Source organism: Prionailurus bengalensis, chromosome X (assembly GCF_016509475.1).
Source record: "Prionailurus bengalensis isolate Pbe53 chromosome X, Fcat_Pben_1.1_paternal_pri, whole genome shotgun sequence".
Classification (NCBI taxonomy): Eukaryota; Metazoa; Chordata; class Mammalia; order Carnivora; family Felidae; genus Prionailurus; species Prionailurus bengalensis.
Genome location: NC_057361.1, coordinates 115,054,965 through 115,075,987, shown reverse-complemented (window position 1 = coordinate 115,075,987; position 21,023 = coordinate 115,054,965). Strand labels below are relative to the sequence as shown.

General features: G+C 46.6%; 1 protein-coding gene across 3 annotated transcripts in view; it reads left to right on the top strand.

Annotated features, from left to right (window-relative positions):
* Nucleotides 1-21,023, top strand: part of FGF13 (fibroblast growth factor 13) — a 445,305-nt gene that overhangs the window by 334,078 nt on the left and 90,204 nt on the right. Inside the window, exon 1 of one of the 3 annotated variants that reach the window (XM_043570383.1) lies at nucleotides 12,870-12,945. The exons of the other annotated variants lie outside the window; for them this stretch is intronic. Coding sequence (XP_043426318.1) covers nucleotides 12,918-12,945 — 28 coding nt within the window. The 5' untranslated portion in view covers nucleotides 12,870-12,917. Of the gene's footprint in view, nucleotides 1-12,869; nucleotides 12,946-21,023 lie in introns of those variants that run through there. 3 annotated transcript variants of the gene reach the window in all.

Sequence of the window (21,023 nt, the reverse complement as noted above, 5' to 3'; positions counted from 1 at the left end):
CAAAGGCCTGGTCTCCAAATACAGTCACATTCTGAGTTATCGGGAATGGGGGGGGGGGTTGGGACTTCAACATGTGAATTAGGGGGGACCCAATGTAGTCCCTAACACCCCTCATCCATTAAAGAGGGTACCCTGATTCCTTGGGACTTTGGGTCAGCTCTTTCCCCTCTCTGCACCTTTATTTCCTCATCATTACAACAAATGGATTAGAGCTAGAATCTTAGAGATCTTGTCCAAAAAAAAAAAAAAAAAAAAATCAGCGATTCTATGAAATACAGACACGTGCTTCTCAAAAGAAGTGCAAATCTGGATTTTTCACAGTCCAGACTGATTTCTTGGTCCGAGCACAAACTAATGTAGCAATTTCATTATAGAGTTTGAACTTGATATATACCTTCATTAATTTGTTTATTAAATAACCATATTTTAGTGCCTTCTATATGCCAGGCTCTAAATGCAAGAGAAAAAAAGCTGAATGTATCCCACCAGAAATTGCTGGACCCTGAGGTGTAAAAATCAGAACCAATATTAAGTTTAACCATTCTTTTACCTTGAACAACGAGTTTGTAAGCATAGTCCTAAGGTGTTTTATTCCCCAAACGTAGTTCTCTATTTATTCTTTCATTGATTTGTACAATCTGAGTATTTTAAATATCCCCGGTTTGCCAGGCACGCTGCTAGGTGCTGAGGATACGTAGTGACTGAAACCTCATGGAGCTTACAGCCTATGGTGTAGCTGAGGCTAGTTTGTTTATGTCTTGAAATGTGACGAGTATAAATCCTGTGGAAGATAGGTCGCGAGTGGCCAAGCCCTTCCCCAGGCTTGGTGATTCACTAGAAAGACTTCCGGGATTCAGAAGGTAGTCGTGCTCATAGCTGAGATTCATTATCGCAGAGGAATACAGAGCAAAGTCAGCAAAGGGGTAAGGTGCATGGGGAGAAATCTGGAGGAAACCAGGTCTAAGCTTCCAAGGGTCCGTTCTCATTGGAGTCCCGTAGGATGTGGTGATGTCCCCCCAGCAACAAGCGTGACCACACACGTGAAGTGTCTACCGAGAAGTTCATTGGAGACCCGGTGCCCAGAGTTTTTATGGAGGGCTGGTTACATAGACACCGTGTGCCTGGCACCTGCCAAAATTCCAGGTGTCCGGACAGTTAACTTGGTGGCGTAACGTATGGGGAGTCAAGGGGCTAATTTTCTGGAAGTGAACATTCCAGATAGCAGCAAGGAAAAAGGCAACATCCCAGTGAGAGAAGGAGCATAGAAATTTGGTCTGTCTGAGGGGAGAGGGGAGGGAACCAGGTTAATCAAGCGGACAGTCTTCCTGATACAGTCATTCGGGTATCCAAAAAATGTTTATTAAATGGCTACCATATGCCAAATATTACGTGAGATGCTGAGGACACGACAGGGGACCAAATAAATATTCCTGTCCTCACAGAGCGTACGTTTTAGTGCGTGTCGTATGCATATGCTGAATTATACTGTGTTCATTTTCCTGGAAGTTCTCTCCAGTTTCACGCAGAACATCAACATTCGAATATATTTGTGGCATGCTCCCTGATGAGAAGAAACACAAGAAGGTTTCACGTTCTGTCCATAATTCCAGCTGAGCCCATGTGTTATAACCTGTTACACGTACGTATTACATGCTGACAAAGTCGAACTTAAGTGGAAGCCACTTAGTTGCTGCTACAATCAAAGACTGTGGCATTATTTCAGTTGTGGGTCTCATAATCCGAATGCCTTTCTATGCTGGCAACGTGCTTTTCTCATGTGACGTGGGTGAGGAGTAATCTGTTAGCTATTCAGACAGCGGTAAAACACACTAACTGTCTAACGTAATCAGCTTCCTCAGTAGATCACTGATAGTGGCTCTTAACTTGAGACCCTTCACCAAAGAAAAACTGACCTCCACAGTGTTAAGTCTCAGGCTCAAGTATGGCCCACATTTGGTCACACGACTAGAAAGATCAGAGTGAAAAAAACAAAAAGATCAGGGCGGGTAAAGGATGCATACACTCATGTCAAGGAATCTTACAGTTTGGCGTGGTTTATTTTCAGCTGAATTAGGCTCTCCTGAAATTCTAGCCTCCCGAGAGGGGAGATGCTTGATAATTCAGACACAGTCTGGTGTTTGCGCTCCAAAAAATGACAAGTGTGGCTCACAGCCATCAAACGGGAGACCACTTCTGGACCTGTGGCTTCATTTCTACCAATAAAATACATTCCTGCTTCATTTCCTATATTCTTATCTAACGACTGAAACTGAGGGACTGACAAAGAGCCTCCCTTTTTCCTGGAGGTGGCCAAGAAACTCGGAGCAAGGGGAAAACAACACTCCAGATAAGGAGAGCTTTGCCTACCGTGTAGCTCCTGGAAAAGACAAAAACTTGAGATATGCTGCCATAGGAGTTGAATGATTGCTTCAATTCCTTAGGACCTAGAAGAGAGCCTTGGAACCCAAAAGGCTCTCGGTAAATACCTGATGAGTGTATGAGCAAACGAATGGATGCATTAAATATATAAAAGTAAAATCGTGCCTAGGGAATGCGTGAAAATTGAAGCTAACCTCTAACGTGGTCGGTTTCCTGGGTGCAGGCTTGGGAGTTGAAAATTCTTTCCCTGTTTCAACTGTAAAAACAAATCATCATCAATAAAAATGAGTCATGGGAGGTGCCGATTCAAACACGGATACCTTTGATTTTTTCCTGACAATGCGAAATAGCCTCAGAGGATAAATGTCTGGAAAACGAATTGTTCACAAAACGATGCTTTAAATGAGATCCACGGTCTGTGCTTTGGTCCGAACGATGCAAAGACTGGCGAGCCTTAGGAGCCCGGTCTCAGGGGGGCGGACAGTTCTGCGTGTGGCTTCTCGGAGGTCAGGGCCAGTGAGGTCTCCTTTGCCACTACTGCTACACCTCCTCTCACTCTGCGAATCCCCCCTGGGACGTCTCATCTCACCTGCCCGCCCCCCCCCACCCCCCGCCAGCCCCCATGACTGCAGTTACCATCGCTTTTGAGTGATGTTGGGCAAGGTTAGCCTCCTCACCTGTAAAAACAGAAAATTGGGAAAACGAACTCCAAGAGGCCCGGTCTCGATGAAGGACAACACCCCAACCGTCCAGAAAACCCTAGAGTAGTCCTTGACAGCCGGCTGCCTCTTCCTTACCTTCCGGCTCCAGTCTACAGCCAGGTTCTACCGATGCTGCGACCACCGTGGCTCTGAAGGCTGTTGCCTTTTCCCCTCTTCACGGTGTTGTTGCCTTGATTTAGGCTATCAAGGTGCTCTCTGGACAACTGCCATCCTCTTCAAAGGTCGCCCTGCCTCTCGTCTTGCACTTGGAGCCACTGCGCTGGTCTTCACGCTGCAGCCACTGAGATCTTTCAGAAATGCCGATCACATCGGGTCTCTCCCTTGCTTAAAACCCTTGCACGTTTCCCCCCGTGTCCCATGGCTCTCCCCATCATGTGGGCCACGAGGCGCCCCATGATCCGGCCCCTAGCAACCCCACAGCTGCGTGGCCCGTGCCATTCCCGGAAACCTGTGCTCCGAACATTCCAAACTGCCTGCGTTTCTTCCCTGGGTCAGACCTACTCAAGCCTGTACGTCTTTGTACTTGGTGCCTCGGCTTGGCATTCTCTTAGCCCGACGCGTGTTCTTACCCGCTCCCAACTGACTTGACCGACGAGCACTGGCCTTCAAAACCCAGATCCCACCACCGCCTGCCCTGAGAAAGGTTCCCCTGGCCACCCCGGAGGCTGGGTTTGGTAGGTGCCCCGCCCCGTGCTTTCATATGTCATGATGCCTCGTGCCTCGTAAGGTGATGGCGCGCATCGGTCTGTCTCCTGGTCGCTAAGAGCTCCTTTAGGGCGGAGGCTTTGTATGATTCCTCTGGGTCCTGCCCATTTCTGGAGCAGTTACTCTCTTCATCGGATCGTCTCCTGCTCTCCTTCAAGTCTCAGCTTATTATCACCTCCCCTGGGATGCCCTCCGAGACCCCCACTTGCCAAACCCAAACAGGTGCGTTAGACGCCCCACCTCTGTGCCACAGAACTTCTCCTTTGCTTTTTAAATGCGCTTGCCCATCTCTCTCTGCCACGAAACACTGAATTCCTTGAAGGAAGGGACTAGATTTTATTCAGCCCCAGCCCAGCCCCTTACAGCCAACCTCCGAGCCAGGTACAGATTAGGCCCTCGTTAAGTGTTCGCTGGTTTCACTTCTCATTTGGAGACTGCGATTTTGCCTCGTTTCTGTTTCATTAAAATTGCATTTCTGTTTTTAAACCGCTCCGGGTTGTATCAGCTTGACCAAGCGTGATCTACTTGTACAAGTTTGGACTGCTGTTTTGTCCTCTCGGTGGGGCTGTTTGCAAAAGAAAGGGCAACGTTATATACGCTTTACGAGAAATAGTGCTAGGGCAGCAATAACAAAATATCAGAAACCGGGTCGCTTAAACCCCGGAAATGTGTTTCCTCACAGTTCTAGACGCTAGCAGTCTAAGGTGCAGGTGCTGTAATGAGTGGTTTCTGGTAAAGCCTCTCTTCCTGGCTTCGAGATGGCTACCTTCCCACGGTGCCCTCACAGAGCTTTCTTCTGTGTAGGCTGGGGATGGGGGTGAGAGAGGGGGAGAGAGAGAGAGAGAGAGAGAGCTCTAGCCTCTCTTCATCTTCTTACGAGCACAGGAGTCCTATCAGATTATGGCCCCACCCTCGTGATCTCCTTGAACTTTCATTACCTCCCTACAGGCCCTATCTCCAAATTGGGGGCCAGGAATTTAAGGGGACTCACAATTCAGTCCATAACAGGTATGCGTCCCACGGTTAACAAAAACGTGTGCGGTTCAACGAAGTCCGGTATTTAAATTGTCTTGCGGCAAAAGTACCAGGATACTTGTAACCCCAACCTATGACCCAGCTACCTGGGTTCCATCACCTCACGTGTCCGAGGAGGAAGCTCATGCCGCTGGAGCAGTGCAGGGACAAGTGGAAATCCCAGGGAACCCTTGGGCTGCCGAAATGATATTTGAATTCTTTCCCTTTCCATCCTTCATTACCTCAGGAGTCTAGAATCGCTGCGGTAGGCCCAGAAGCTCCATTCTGTCTAGGTCAAGTGGAATGCCTTCTTCGAGGGCTGTAGTGTGACCATTTTCTAGGTACCGGGCATTCGAAACCTCCCTGAGGGAGCCCCAGTTGGAAACCAGAAAATACCAGAAGCGATGGAGTTGCTGACCCCATCCCTGTCACCACCTGATACATGGGTTGAGAATACAATGCCAGCCTGGGATTTGGGCCCTTGGGAGGCCACTAACAGGGGCCTAAGTGATTCTGTCTGGCCCAGGAGACATTTAGCCTGGCATGCACTCTACGTCTTGTTCACTGAGTATTCAGGACTATTAGTACTTGTTGTAAGAAATAAAGGTTTCTGGGGGCAAATTAGTATGTGTAACCCGAAGTTTCTCACAGTTCATGGGTTTCTTTACCGCAGGCTTTACTAGAACCTTCAGCAAGCCAAATGTATAATATGAGTCTCCGAGAGCCAGTGTGGTGAACGGCCTTTCCTAAACCGACTGGTCACAGGATCTTTTCAGTCAGAGGACCTTGGTCGGATTAGCGTTCGCCGGACTCACTGTTCCGACTGCTAACTCTGGGACGATCCTGTAAAAAGCCATTGTGTTAGGCGCGCCTTGACTCAAGGAATTCGTCCACGCCTAGCCCTGCCGTCTCCCTCTCTGTACCAGTCTACCCGTCCGTTCTCGGTAATGCCAGACCCACTTGGCCTCCCATCTTGGCCGGGCCTTTTCCTGTTCGCCGGTCTCGTTCTTGGCTAACTTAGAAATCCCACAGGATCCTGCTGCCAGCCTTGTTTCCAGGCTCCGAGCTTTCCAGTGAGAATTGGCAGCTACGAAGCCCAGGCCCTCTGGACCATGAGAACCTGGCTTGTTCTCAACTCCCATCTGTGGACCTTACACGCTGCTCCCGTTAGGCAGGAAACAAACTGCTGAGGCCACCTTGCCAATACAGGCCTGCCTTCCAGCGCCAGGTAGAGTACCCTGGAGAGGTCCTGTGGGACTTCGATGCCTGCCATCCCACAGACCCGTTTGCCTGGCCTCGCCGAACACGGAAGAGAAAGATGACATGAACCAGCCCTCATCAACTGCTGACTGCCTGGTAGTTGCTGCAGCGAGTGCCTTCTGCATTCCCTGATTGAGTTCTTATAACCACCCTAAAGATAGATACAATTATTGTATCCGTTTCACAGAGGAGGAAACCAAGGCTCAGAGAGTCAAGGCAACAGGCCCAAGGAGGCAGAGCTTACAATGGAGTAGAGCCATTGTACTCCCAAAGGAGTAGAGCCAGGGTTCAAGTACGTTGCTTCCTGGTGAGCCTACAGACCAGTGGAGCCCACGCGCACGGTGTGGCCCACAACAGCAGCTCAGATGACTGCCTGAAAAATCACTGCCTGCCCCTCTCCCCAGCCCAAAACTCGATTGTTTTAGAGTCAGCCGAAGCAGGGGTTTTTTTTTAAGGAGAGAATGATCTAGGCTTCAGTGGGGTCTTCAGGGGGAACCGACAAGTCCCGTTTCCACCCACGCAGTAAAATACAACCCTTGACAGAGCTCGGAGTCTGCAGGCTTACCCCTTCCCCTCCCGCCCTCCACGCGGCAGCCAAGTCACCTGTCTGAAAGCAGTCTTATCCCGGCTGGTATAAAACCCACTTGCCCAGGGCGCCTGGGCGGCTCAGTCGGTTGGGCGGGCGACTCTTGGTTTCGGCTCAGGTCACGATCCCACCGTCCGTGGGATCCAGCTCTTCATCGGTCTCTGCGCTGACGGCACAGAGAGCCTGCTTGGGATTCTCTCTCTCTCTCTCTCTCTCTCTCTCTCTCTCTCTCTCTCTCTCCCTCCCTCTCTTCCTGCTCTCTCTCAAAAAAACTGAAGCCTGTCTGGTTTCCATTCACTTTCGGAGATGGCTTTTCACGGTTACCTCTCAACTTTGGACAAGCTCCTCCCCAGCAGGGACCCAGGCTTATTTCTTCCTGTGTCGCAAGCACCCAGAAAAGAGCTAGCACATCATAGGCACCCAGGAAGTGTTTGCTGAATGAGTGAAAAGGCAGTTTCCCTAAAACAGGCAAGTACTTGACATTAATTTTTCAATCGGCCAAGAGGATCTTCAGAAGAAGTGAACAAAAGTGACTGTAATTGGATTCTCTGTACCTGTGGTCATGAGCTATGAATCTAGAAAAATCAAAATATTTCATTTCTCCCTCCATCAAGCTCTTGAGAGGAAAATAAAAAGCAGTGCGGGTGGGAGGATTAATATGACTGATTAATACGATTAATACGACTGAAATATGCTAGTTCTCCACCAGGGGGTGCTCCGAACACAAAGAGAAACCATTCTCCATTAATTTCTTCTTCCCTCAGAGAGAAACTGCAGAAACCAAGTAACTTTTTTATTTTCCCTGCATTGCATACAGTTTCGCAAGAAGTGAATAACTCTCCCATCATGCTTGAAAATCATGCCTGCCTGGAACAAGTCTTTCCGCTAATAAGATGCGCGTGTGTGCGCGCGTGCGTCCAAAGACGTGCGCGCGCACACGCGCGCGCGCACACTTCTAGCACCTTTCAAGATCCAGGCATCAAGTTGAAAGGTGTGTGATTTGTGGTATATCTGAAATCTGTTTTTTGACAGGTGTAGGTGTTATTTACGATGCTGTCAGAAGCAGAATCGAGCGGAATAAAATGTGCCATGCTGCTCTTAACCCTGACACTGAGTAGACTGTCACAGAAGACCTGTCCAAGTATCAGAGGTGGGATATCAGTCGGCCCTTGTTACTAAGAGCACACAGACACGTGGGCACTAGTTCAGCTTTGATTGGAGCCCATCCCGGCAGAACACACAGCACGGTCAATATTTGGGAAGTATAGTAGTTCGCGTAACCAGTGACTTAGGCAAATCAAATCTTATTTTCAACATCATAGCTCTTATGAACTGTATTCAAGTCCTTCTAGACTCTGAGCCCTGTATATGTGTGTCCGTATCTTCTGCATGTGGGCAAATGTTCATTAGACAAAAGGTACCTTGTAAGGACTCGGGGTTCGTGGATTGCTTGCGTATTGATCAGTTTCCATAAAAATGCTGCCAGAAACGTCGGGAAGGATAACAAAGAGATTACAGGGGAGGCAAGCAGATGGGCCAGAAGGGACAAAGGGGAAGAGAAGAGCACTCATTTCCACGGACTACTCACACTGTCCCGGGCCCTGCCCTAATAAGCACTTTGTGTGAATTTCTCATTTCATTCTTGTAATAGCCCAGGGAAGCCATGCTTACCACCGGAGTCCGTCCACCGATCTTCTCGCACAGTTGTGGCCATCCGTTAAAATACTCAATGAGGCCGCATTCCCGGGCGTGGCCAAGGTGTCGCCTGTGCCTCTTGTGCAGGAGAGCCACGGTGGCGCTGATAGGATTTGAGCCGTGGGGAAAACAGCCAGGGGGCTGTTCCTGAAGCGGACTCCTGTGATCCTTGGAATCGGGGGCACCGTGGATCTCCCCGGCTGCGTCTTGGCCCCTGCTACTCTCTGAGAAAATGAGAGGGGGGTGTGGCCCTTGGTAGCGGACAGCAGTCAAGTGGCCCCTGTCTTCCGACTGGGCTGGGGGCTGCCCGTACAGCATTGCCTTTCCTTCCGGGGACTCCTTACTGTCATAGGAAAGGAAACATGGGCAGGGCTGGTGAGCTTCAGGCAATTGGATGTGCTGGGAATTGCTTTATGGAGGAGAAGGGATATGGAATTACAAAAACCCTCTATTGGGAGAGACCATAAAGGGTTCCCAGTTTGACCACCAAGTAAGCTTTTGAAACCCTCGGCAGTATTCCAGCCAGTTACCAGCCATGTGACCTTGGGCAGGGACCCCCCCCCCCCCTTAGCTTGAGTTTCCTCATCCACAAAAACAAAAAGCATAACAAAGAAAACTTGACAGGGTTGTCGTGAGAATTCAATGAGAAAACATGTGCTCCTGGAACATATTAGGTACCCGGTACTTTTTTTTTGAGAGAGAGAGACAGAGACAGAGCGTGAGCAGGGGAGGGGCAGAGAGCGAGGGAGACACAGAATCGGGAGCGGGCTCCAGGCTCCGAGCGCTCAGCACAGAGCCCGACGCGGGGCTCGAACTCCAGAACCGTGAGATCATGACCTGAGCCGCAGTCGGACGCTTAAATGATTGAGCCACCCAGGCGCCCCCTTATTTTTCTTTGTAGAGCAGTTTTAGATTCACAGCAAAATTGAGGGGAAGGTACAGAGGTGTCCCATATGCCCCCGCTCCCCTCACACGCGCACACACACAGCCTCCCCCGTTATCCACACCCCCTCCAGAGTAATACATTTGTTACCGTTGATGAACCTGCATCATCACATCATTATCACCCACAGTCTGTAGTTCACATTAGGATTCACCGTCTCCATTTTTTTTGGCTGTTGTTGCCTTTTCCAGAATGTCATTACAGTTGGAATCACACGTATACAGCTTCTCAGATTGGCCTCTTTGCTCTAGTAATACGCATTGAAAGGGCCTCCGTGTCTTTTCCTGGCTCAGTCACTCTTTTCTTTTTATCGTTGGACACTATTCCATTGACTGGATGGACCACAGTTCACTCGTCCATTCACCTACGCGGGACATTTTGGTTGCTTCCCAGTTTGGGCAATGACGAATAAAGGTGCTCCCAGCATCTGAGTGTTGCTTTCTGTGCAGACAAAAGTCCCACTCGTTGGTACTTCTTAATAAAAAACATCTGCCTTTCCTCTCATAAGCTCTTCCTTCCCGTAACTTCTTCCCACCAGGAGGAGGGATCGGTGCAGCCAAGACGCCCAGTTGCAGCCGAATGCCCTTATTAATTAGCCAAGAGGCTGTGGTAGCCGAGCAAGTGAACAATGCACTACAAATCTGTTTACCTCGGCTTCTCCAGACGTTTGAAAACAATTAAAAGTGTCAAGGGGACCTGGAGACAGGGCTTTGCATTTTAATGGGACATGATTAAATATCGGGCATTATTGCGTTTGATGTGTCTGGGCCCTAAGAGGAGGGCAGAGCATTGATTGGGGCCTTCAGGACGGCAGGAAGCTTCCTCCGGCCACTTGACCACAATGCAGTGAGAGCTTGGAGATCCCTAGCTTCCTGGGCCGGGATGAAAGGCCACTCGCCCGGCGAGGTAACTGGGTCTGTCAGTTTCTGGTGGGTCACGTTCTGCCCGTGGGGGCAGATGATGGATGGTGACTCTGGCAGGGTGCGCTTGGCTGATGGGTGGAGGGAGTTAGTCGCTGACGGTATCTGTTAGAAGAGGGTGAGCCACCCGACACTGAGCGCTGACCCCCAGCATTGATTGCATCTGGATTAAAACGACTGTAAAGGAAGTGAAGGCCACCCGTGCCAAGCTGCACCCTGCAAGCTGCGAATATGCATGTGTCAATACGCCATTCTCCCGCGACGCCCTTTATCCTGGGGTTTAGAATCGGGTGTCGATAAAGAAGCGATAAAGACATGGAAAAATGTCACCCCGGGAGGCCAAGTAGAACGGGTGAGCGCTATGACCGAGGTCAGGCACAGGGAGGACTAAGAGAACAGGTAGGGTAGAGACGGAATGCGAGAGAAGGTAGGGGTCCCCAGGGGGCTGCCGAGCGACCGGGGGTTACTCCTGCGGGGTAGGTACAGCAACTGGAGAGGAACAGGAGGGCCCTGAGCGGCCGAGAATTAGCTTGAGACACGGGATAGCAGACATAAATTTCACCTGCCTTGCAATTTGGCTCTGTGTTGGCCCTTGCTTTGTTTATTTCTGTGCAGTCTAGACATCAGACGATTGAGTTGCTGTCATCCCAGGGGACCCCCTTCCGCGCTGCCCAGTGAGGCCCCCTGCAGGCCATGAGAGGCGACGGCACAGCTAAAAGACAGTCTCTTGATTAGACCTGAGACCACTCATCTTGGGATGACTTCATTTTGCCCCTTGGGAAATACTCTTTTTTTTTTTTTAAGAGCTCTTATATTGGCCAAGAGACGCTGCCTCCATATTAGGGTTTTCTATTTTTGTTTGAAGGAAATTGGCATCTCTCCTGCGTAAGGAGCTCCCTGAAGCCTAAATTCTTCCATTAGCCATTTTGGTTTGCAAACAGGGATCTGAGCATATGCCGCTGTCTGCCTAGTGGCTTGAGGACTAGCTCGGCTTCCTAGTCCAAGGGCAGCGGGGAAGACCCTGTGGTCACCCTTGGAAGCTGATCGTCGGCCCCTCTAAGTTGAGCTGATTAGTTAACGAATGGCTTCTTAAGGGACGGGACTGGCTGCACAATTTGCAGGGCCCGGTGCAAAATGAATATGTTCAAAAGTTTTGCCCCGTGTTGAAAAATCGTTGAGAATTTAAAAACGGGGACAGGAAAGCATAAAAACCAAGCACAGGGTCTCTCTCTGACAAACCACTCTTCGGCGCATTTGGGTTCCGGGGGCCCCTGATGTGCTGGCCCCTGGGCTGTGGGCGTCTGGAGGGAATGGGGGAGGGTGTTTGATTTCAGGGCAGAACAGATTTTCTCCATCCCCTGCCTACTGCTGAAATCCCGTCCTTACAGCTAAGCCAATTTCGCTTGAGGCTGGATCCCTTTGGGAAGGGCTTACGCTTGCAGCTGTTGTCTGTTACACTCCTCGTGTTGGATGGAAAAGTAGAGGCAGAGAAGCACAAGGCAACTCTGATTATGCAGAGAAGCTGAAGGGGAAAAAATTATGTAAGTTTATGGAATGCTTTTGGAGAGACATAATCTCCCTTTCCCTATAGCGCTGAGTATGGGTGATGGGGCTCAATAAATATAGCTCCTTGTGGGTGTCAGTAACTCTTCAATATTCATTGATAGTGACGATATTCAGACCCCGAAACAGATTTCCTTTCTCTCTGACTCAAGGGAAGTTTTCCCAGAGCCACACAGAAGGAGAATCCAATGTGTTCAATAGGAAAGACTCATTTGCTCCCGGAATAACTAAATTTCCATTTTCATTTCCATTTTTAACCAAAATAGTGGATCTTCCATAAGGCAAAAATAAAAAGAATGGCAATTTGGTGTGGGGTTTCGCCTTTCCTTAAAATTTTCATTCCTATATTAACACTGTTGTTGAGTGCTTCAGTAACATGTATGGCTAGATGCTAAAATGGTCTGCGTTTCTTGTTTTTTGTTGTAACTAGCTGAAAGCCTTGTCACAGGCTTTCATGGTAGAGTCTCTGAATTTTTAACAAAGGACTCCGATATGAAAATGTACTTTTTGGCAAGAAACTCAAAAGTCAGGTAGAATTTCAGCATTTTACAAGTAATTGTTACAGAGGATTGGGTAACTGTAATTCTTTTAAATGTCTGTTTTGCTTGTAGCATTTTCTATTCATCAATAATTCAATTTCAAAATAAAAGACACATTTTCTATATCCCAAAAGCTATTGGGGAGCCTTTCAGACTACAAGATTCCTGACAGTGGGAGAAGCGTCTACCGAAGAAGACAGCTAGCTTCAGAAGTTCCTCTAATGTGCGGAGGGATCCTGTTACAGACCATTTTTTGTAATTCTAGAAGGCAAAAGAAAAATTTATGCTTGGAAATAATAAGTTTAAGCAAATAGTATGGGCGAAGCTTATATCTGCGTCCAAGCAATGGTCTGATTATTGCCAGAAGAATACTGCTACATGATGAATCATTAATGATCTGTGAGAGTCATAATGGTCTGTCACTAATGCCCATTAATGATCTCTCTATACCGCGAGTATGGGCTTGATGTTTCTGGCCAGTACCTTGGAGAATACTTTAGATATGCCTTAAACTTTCTCCGATCTCCTTTCTCTGTGTCTGCTCCAAATGTAGACAGCAACTGTCTGGGTAGGACCAGCTTACAAAGAAGCATGGCTTTGTTAAGGAAGTCGTATTCAGGTAAGATTTATTTAAGCAATGTTTTTGAAGGGCATAGATTTGAAAGCTTATCCTGGACATTAACGTCTTGATAGAAATTAACAAAATCATGCCGGGTCTCTTTCTGTTGAGATCTTTCCTTTCCGGATGGGACAAGGGCTGTTGACTTTCCCCCATACCCCATGATGTTTGGATATTGAGCAGACTCTTTGAAAAATGCTTCCTTTGTCTGTTGTTTTTTTTTTTTTTTTCCTAAGAGAAATGTTAGATATTGTTATACAAGAGTGAATGTGTATATCTGTCTGTGTAAAGTCCTATTTATATTTAGAAAACTGTGACACTAGCGGATTCGAGAGAGATTTCCTCCCTCCAGATTTGCATTTGGTCTGCAGACAGCACAAAACATTAATTTGAATTTCTACAGGAAGAAAAAAACAATAAATAGAGTCAGCTTTAAATGCACTTTGCTTTTAGCTGAAGGAAAGGAAAGAAAGAGAAGGCAACATAGAGCGAAGGAAAGGTGGACACAATCACTTTAATTCGGAGAATTGTATTAGGTGTATCTGCAGGGAAATCACAGAAGATAGGCACTTCATAATGTCTGAGCGAAACCGGGGGACTATCTGTCCCTCCATGGCTGCGGCAGATAGGTAATAGAACCAACGCCCAAGAGCCTCGGGCTCACGGAGAAAAACAAGATGACAGAAGGTTGCTGGAGCGGCCAGCTTCGAGCCTCTGCAAATAGCAAGACAGGGATTCTTTGGGATGGTGGGAATCACTCCACTGGATACTGTTTGATGAGAAATGTCAGCACGCAACGGAACGGAAAATGACCTCTTTTCCTGGGGAAACTTTCTGCCAGGTTTCGTATCCTCTGAGCAAAGTAGCCTCATCAAGCAATCGCTTTCATTGAAACCCTCTGCGCTTTCTTTATCATTGAACTCCAGCGGATCCCAGAGAATGCTGACCCCTCTGAGCGTTTAATTTTGCTAGAACGTCTCCTTCAGATGAGTGGCTACTCTTTGCACGTTTTGTTTCTTCGGAATCCTTCCACCTGTCCTGAAACTGCTGGGTGGCTTGTGTTTGTTCATGGAATTAAAGACTATACCTTCAGGGTTCATGTCTATGGTTCGTTCTGCATGGAATTAACTGGGATTCATAGACTTTCCCTTCTGAGTACTTTGCCGCAGCTCCTGAACCACTTGGGGTGATCCCGGAGTGTCCCCAAATGAAGGTTCAGGTGGATCTGTCGTGTTGCCTGCGCATTGTTTATTTGCTTGTTTTCAATTGATTTCCCCATGAAAAGGAGAAAAAAAAAAAACAAAAAAAAAACCAGCTCGTTTGAACGGTTAGGGCGTCAGGGGCCATATCAGTGATAAAACTCATAGAATTTGTGAGCTCGGTCCAGAATTTCATTTTTTTTTTTATTATTCTCACAATTCATGCCTCTAATAAACCCACCAAATTTTCCTCCCGTCAGATGGGAGACACGTATAACCATCTTTAGCCGCTGAGACTACAGACTCTGTGTCCCTTATCTCGGGATATGGTACATGTGGCAGAAACATTTAAAGCCATCGCTCTGCTTATAAAATATTTGCTCCGTAAGCTCTGTGGCACCAGTCATTTTCACCAAGTACTGCGTTGCCATTGTATCCCATCTATTCATCGGAAGCAATCAGATGGCCATCTAAGCTGTCTGGTGAGATAGAAGCGCCAGCCAACTTTATGCTTACAAAAGACTTCTAGATGGACTGGGGAAATGTTATAAATAGATGTGTCTGTTTTAAATAGAGGTACATCCGTGGCACACGGAGCCCCCTTGCAGAAATGAGTGCAGACTGCAGCGCAGATGGTCAGGGGCTGGGAATGCTTCGGTGTCCCTTTGGGAGGAATACAAAAAGGGCCGGGTGTGACACGGGATGAGCTCTGGGCCCGAGAAAGGTCAGGTCGTCTAGCCCTTTGCCTTTAGATAGGACGCACGTCCCCCCCTCCTCCACAGGCGAGACGGGGTCCCAGGCCCGCTGAAGAACTCCTTTCAACAGCTCTCGGGGCAAGAACATTCCCCCCGAGCCCCCCATTCTCCAGTTAAGTCTGGTGCCTCTCCTTTGGGCCTCCGGGGAGTTAAGAAGAGGCAGGAACCGTGCTCCGTGTGACCCTTCACAGCCCGCAGGCCCCCGTCATCGTGCTTACTGCGGTCGAGGAATCCGAATTTTTTTAGCCTACCCTCTGAGCCCTGTGTGTGAGCCACCCTGTGTTAGCTCAGCCATTTCTTTCTCTCAGCGTTTGTATCCTGGTTGTACCGCCTCCTGCTTGTCCGTGACTCCTCCTTCCGTTTCTCCAGGTCCCTTCGCGTGCTTTTCAGTTTCTGGCTCATTCTAGGCCTTCTCTCCAGTGGCTGTGCCTACACCTGCCTACCAGTCCACACACATCCTATCCTAAGTTTCCAAAACTTAGACCAGAGGAAGACAGATCTCCGTCTCTCTGAGAACTAGGGGAAGCAGTGTACGTGTTAATGGGTTTCTTACTGGTAGGCGCTTAGGAAACGATCTGTTTATTCATGGTTTTCTTATCAGTGGTTGCTCAGTCGGTATTTCAGGAGATGCAGCTGTGTACTCACAACCCTTCCTTAGATCACTCACTCCAAACACCGAAGCCCCCTATCACCTGGGGCAGTCTCTCAGGCTGCCTTCTCATAGTAAGCGGTTCTGATGGCCCGCCCCTAGGCCTGGTGCTTAGTAGGTATTCAGTACCTGTTGGGTGCATGAATACATCCACAACGGTTGCGTAGAACACTCAAAAACAGTTCAGCACATTTGCTCTGGGCAAACGATGAAACGATCTAAGCTGATCTCATAAAACTGACCGGAAAGACGGCCTTCAGCTCTTGGGAACAAAGGAGAGCATCCACAGGAAGCCAGGACCTCTTGGGTAGGAAACGGTTGTTAAGTTCCCCTTGCGATGCCAGTTCCATCCAGTTCCATGGGTGGAAGATGAATATACCATAACTTTCATTTTATCTCCAGCAGTGCCACTGGCCATGGCCTGAAAGTGTAAAAGCGTATCTCAATCAACAGGACAAGCATATCTTGCTTTATACGATTCAATTCGTTTCCAGAAAATTGTATGTAAATCAAGTCCCATTTGAGATCTGCACGAGGCGCGTTGTAAGGAAAGGAACTTTTTGTGAATGTTTTCGTAAAGGGAAGACTTCTCTAATAGTAGATGTATTTAAAGGATTACTCTTTATCCATTTGAAAGCCTGAATTTTTTATACCAGAATGAAAACATGGTATCTACATTCTATTCAGAAGGCGTTCTTTGGCCAGGGCTTGCTAAAGTATGTTTTTTTTTAAGTTTATTTATTTTGAGAGGGGGAGAAGGGCACAAAGACAGGGAGAGAGAGAATCCCAAGCAGCCTCCACACTGCCAGTGCAGAGCCCAACGTGAGGCTCGAACCCACGAACTGTGAGATCATGACCTGAGCCGAAGCCAAGAGCCAGAGGCTTAACCGACCGAGCCACCCAGGCGCCCCGAAAGTATGTTTTAATAGAACAATGCTTCATTTGTAAGAATGTGAAAATGGTTACATTTAAGTCTCCTTTGTTTTGTAAGTTTCTGAATAACACGTTAGTGTTTCTTTTATGATTTAGCACATATTATCTGATATGACACCATTGCCTTCTAAAATAGAGGTTTTTTTTAAAAACCTTACTCAAAAGGAGTTGTAAATAACAGGCGTGATCATTTACACATTTAAAGAGGGCATACACGTGCCTCCTGGACCCAAAACTCTTACTTTATTGCCCATGCCAATTCTCTATGTCTAGTTCAACATGTACCTGCAATGTCCAAATAATGACTCGTTCACAACATACACCGTCCTTTACTGTTTTTATTTTATTTTGTTTTTTGAGAGAGAGAGAGAGCAGGGTGAGAGAGAGTCCTAAGCAGGCTCCTCACCCAGGGCTGAGTCCGCTGGGGGGCTCAATCTCATGACCGTGAGATCATGGCCTGAGCCGAAATCAAGAGTCAGATGCTCACCTGACTGAACCACCCAGATGGCTCCTTTATTCTGTGTTTAAGGACTAAGAATTACAATCCACGATCCTTTCTTTCCTTGCATGACACGATGGGTGTTATTTAGGCATATACTAGGGCTCCAGACTGCCAAAACACTCCATCCTTCTTTCTAACATTCATTGTCCTGCTTAGGCCTAGCTGCATTGTTGATGAAGAAGGTATTTTTCCAGCTCTAATACCCGCTTATGTAATGGGGTATGGTAAGGTCTCCAGATGCCCTGTTCATCGTGCTCCTTCCCTATATCAAAACCTGTACTGGCTTCACTCTGACGTGAGACTTAAATGTGTGTGTCCCCTGAGATGCTTTTCCTGTCCCCTCCGCCAACCAAATCAGATGTTTTTCACCTCTACAACTCTCATAGTACCTGGTGGCTAAACCAATCATGACACTCATTCGAAACTCCGTATTTTATTAAACTTTGTGCTCATTTATCCCACCGGATTATAAATTCCTAGCGGGGCAAGGCTCATGGTCAACACTTCTTTTTATCTCCCTAATCAAGATCACAGGGCTAATAACAGCAGTAACTAAAAATGTTATTTATGTGGGGGGAGAAAAAAAAAACCCTATCGCTTGGGTGCTGGGACTTCCTTGGCTTCATAGTTAACCACCGCTACGGTAGCATGCCAAGACGGAGAACAAAACTAGTCAAGTTCACTACGACTGAGGTAGACTGGAGTGCGTACAAACTATGAAGATTTCCCTTTGCCCCCTTTCATTCATTCAACAAATACGCAATGAGAATGTCCTAAAGCACATCGCAACCCTGTCCTAGAGACCTTGATACTCCAAAAACAAGGAAAGGTGAGCCCATACAATTTCTTTCAGAATATTTCCTCCCCATAATATTTCATTCTCTAAAGATGTGATCCACCTGACCCTTGTTCTTGGTCAACAGGTTCTTTGTTCCTCCTCACTGAGAAAAAGAGGCTTAAATAATCACCCTAATTGTTAGACTGCGTAAAAACAACTGCCATTTGTTAAGCATCGACTAGGGGCTAGTCTCCAGCGTAAATACCATACGGGTATAACTCTAATTCTTACAACTCTGCAAAGCAGGTGAATACTTCGTCACTTTACTACTGAGGGAACTGAGAACTGAGGCCCAGACAGGTTAAACAATGAGACAGAGTTCCCCAGTTAATGAACATTGGAGCCAGTCTTTAAAACAGGCCCATATGATGCCATACGATCCCACACAGAATCGATTTTGAGCAAATATTAGTTTGCTGATTGGCCGATTATTACTGTTCTGATTGCACTATCTTTATATGTTTAAAATTCCCGGGCACCTGGGTGGCTCAGTCAGTTGAGCATCCGACTCTTGATTTCAGCTCAGGTCTTGATGGAATCGAGTCCCGCGTTGAGCTCAGTGCTGAACGTGGAGCCTGCTCGGGATTCTCTCTCTGCCCCTCTCCCAGCTCGTGCTTTCTTTCTGTCTCTAAAATTAAAAAAAATAAGTGAAAATAAAATTCCAGTGGAAGAGCTTGGTAGTCTTTGGTTACTCTCAATCCCAAGCGGGTGTCTTTATGTTCTGATAGCAAACCTCTGAATGTTTGATGCTTAATGGAAGGAAAATTATTGTTTTGATACAACATAACTCACTTGCCTTAGACATTTTTATGTGAATACATATTGACATTCATCTAAACAACAGGAGAATTTAGAATTCAGTTAAAGTTATAGTTCGTGTCAGATGCTTTAAAGTTTCAAGCACCCAGGGCGCCCGGGTGGCTCAGTGGGTTAAGCGTCCGACTTCGGCTCAGGTCATGATCTCGCAGTCTGTGAGTTCAAGCCCCGCCTCGGGCTCTGTGCTGACAGCTCGGAGCCTGGAGCCTGCTTCGGATTCTGTGTTCCTCGCTCACCTGCTCCTGCTCTCTCTCTCTCTCTCTCTGTCTCTCTTAGGAATAAATAAGACACTAAAAAAATTTCCAGTTTCAAGCATCCAACTCAAAATGATGTCAACTCTTCTCAATAAAATAAAATAATCTGATTTTATAGACATATGAAAGCTGACTCATAACTTGTGAAAATATCCAAAATCACATTTCAAGCATTAGCTAAAGTGTTGTCTAACTACACTAGTCCTATATGGTAAAATTCTGCTTTCTGGACTGAACATTCTATAACCCAGCTGTTCCCAAACCTTAGTGTGTACCATCAGTTTCCTCCGTGAAACTGGTTAAAATTGGATATCCCTAGCTAATTTGGTTGGAACCCGAGAATCTACATTTTAGCAAGTACTGCATGAGATTCTGGAACAGGAAAACCACACATATGTCACTCAGAGAAATCCTCCTGGAAGTATTCTTCTCCACTAATGACTGTGCGCCCAGTCCTTCCCTTACCAGTATATTCCTTTCAAAGCTTTCTGCTATTTAGGTATAATTTACATACAGCTAGTAGACAGTTTGATGAGTTTGGAAAAATGCATACACTCACGTAATCTATATTTAAGATATAGAATTATTTTCATCACCCCAGAAAGTTCTCTATATGCCCGTTCCTAGTCAACACCCCTCCGTTGCCAGAAGCGGCCGCTGAGCTTATTTCTATCCTCATCGGTTCATTTTCCCTCTGTTGGAACTTCACATAAATGGAAACGTTATAGTATAATTATGTTTGTGTGTGTGTGTCTGGTTTCTTTCACCCAGAGCAATGTTTTTGAAATTCACCCATGGATCTGTATCCGAAAGTCACTCCACTTGTTTACCAGTCATTGACACACCCGAATTGTTTCCAGCTTTTGGCTACACTGAGTAAATCTATAAACAATTTTTACAAATACTTTTGTGGCCATATGTTTTCATTTGTCTTGGACAAGCGGCTGGTAGTGAAATTGTTGGGTCGCAAGACTGATGTAAGTTTCATTTTTTTAAGCCTACTGCTAAACAAGTCCCGTATTCTTGCTGTGTTATGTGATGATAGTACGTTTTGGTCTTAATTTGCATCTGCCTGATGACTAACGATGTTGAGTAGTTTTTCAGGTGCTTTGCGGCGATTTGTAGATCTTTATTGTGTCTGCTCAAGCATTTGGCCTATTTGCGCTGGGTTCCCTGTCTTACTGAGTTGGTCACAACAGCGTGTCACTGTCCTCTTAATGTCTGTAGCATCTCTGGTAACGTCCTCAGTTCCACTTCCTATATTAAGTTTCTAGTTTTCTCTCTTTTTGATGATCTGTATTGCTAGTGGTTTCAAATTTTATTAATTTTTTTCAAAGCATCAACTTTTGGCTTTGCTGATTATCTGTACGTGTTACTTGGGATTTGGTGAGTTCGTCACTTTCTAGTTTTGTAAGGCAGAAATAGAAGACATTTATTTTGTAACTTTCTTCTTTTTTGAGTAAAGGCATTTAAAGCTGTACATTTCCCTATAAGATAGCTTTGGATTGATTTCATTTTTTTATGTATCATACTTTAATTGTCATTCAATTCAAAATATTTTCTAACTTCCTTTTGGATTTTTCTTTTACCCATGGCTTAGTTAACATTTTTTAATGTTTATTTATTTTTGAGGGGGGGAGGGGCAGGGACAGGGAGACAGAGGATCTGAAGCAGATTCCGCCCTGTTAGCACAGAGCCCGACACGGGGCTCGATCTCAAGCACTGTGAGATCATAACCTAAGGCAAAGTCATACGCTCAACCGACTGAGCCACCCAGGCACCCCACCCGTGACTTTTTAAAATGTGTGATATTTGATTTCCAAACTTGGGGAGATGGTCTATGTATATTCTTGATGTGGATTTCATACCGGACATTTTTGCAGTCAGATAACATATTCTTTTTGACTTTGATCCTTAGAAATTTATTTAAACTTATATCATGGCTGAGCCTAGAGCCTACTTGCTGAACATTCCAGGTACCCTTGAGGAGAATGTGTTTTCTGCTATTTGCTTAGCGTAGTGTTCCGTAAATTTATATCAGGTCAAATTGATGGATAGTGTTGTTCAAGTCTATAGTCTGGATTTTTGTCTGCATATCCTGTCAATGCCTTAGAGGTGGGTATGGAAACCGC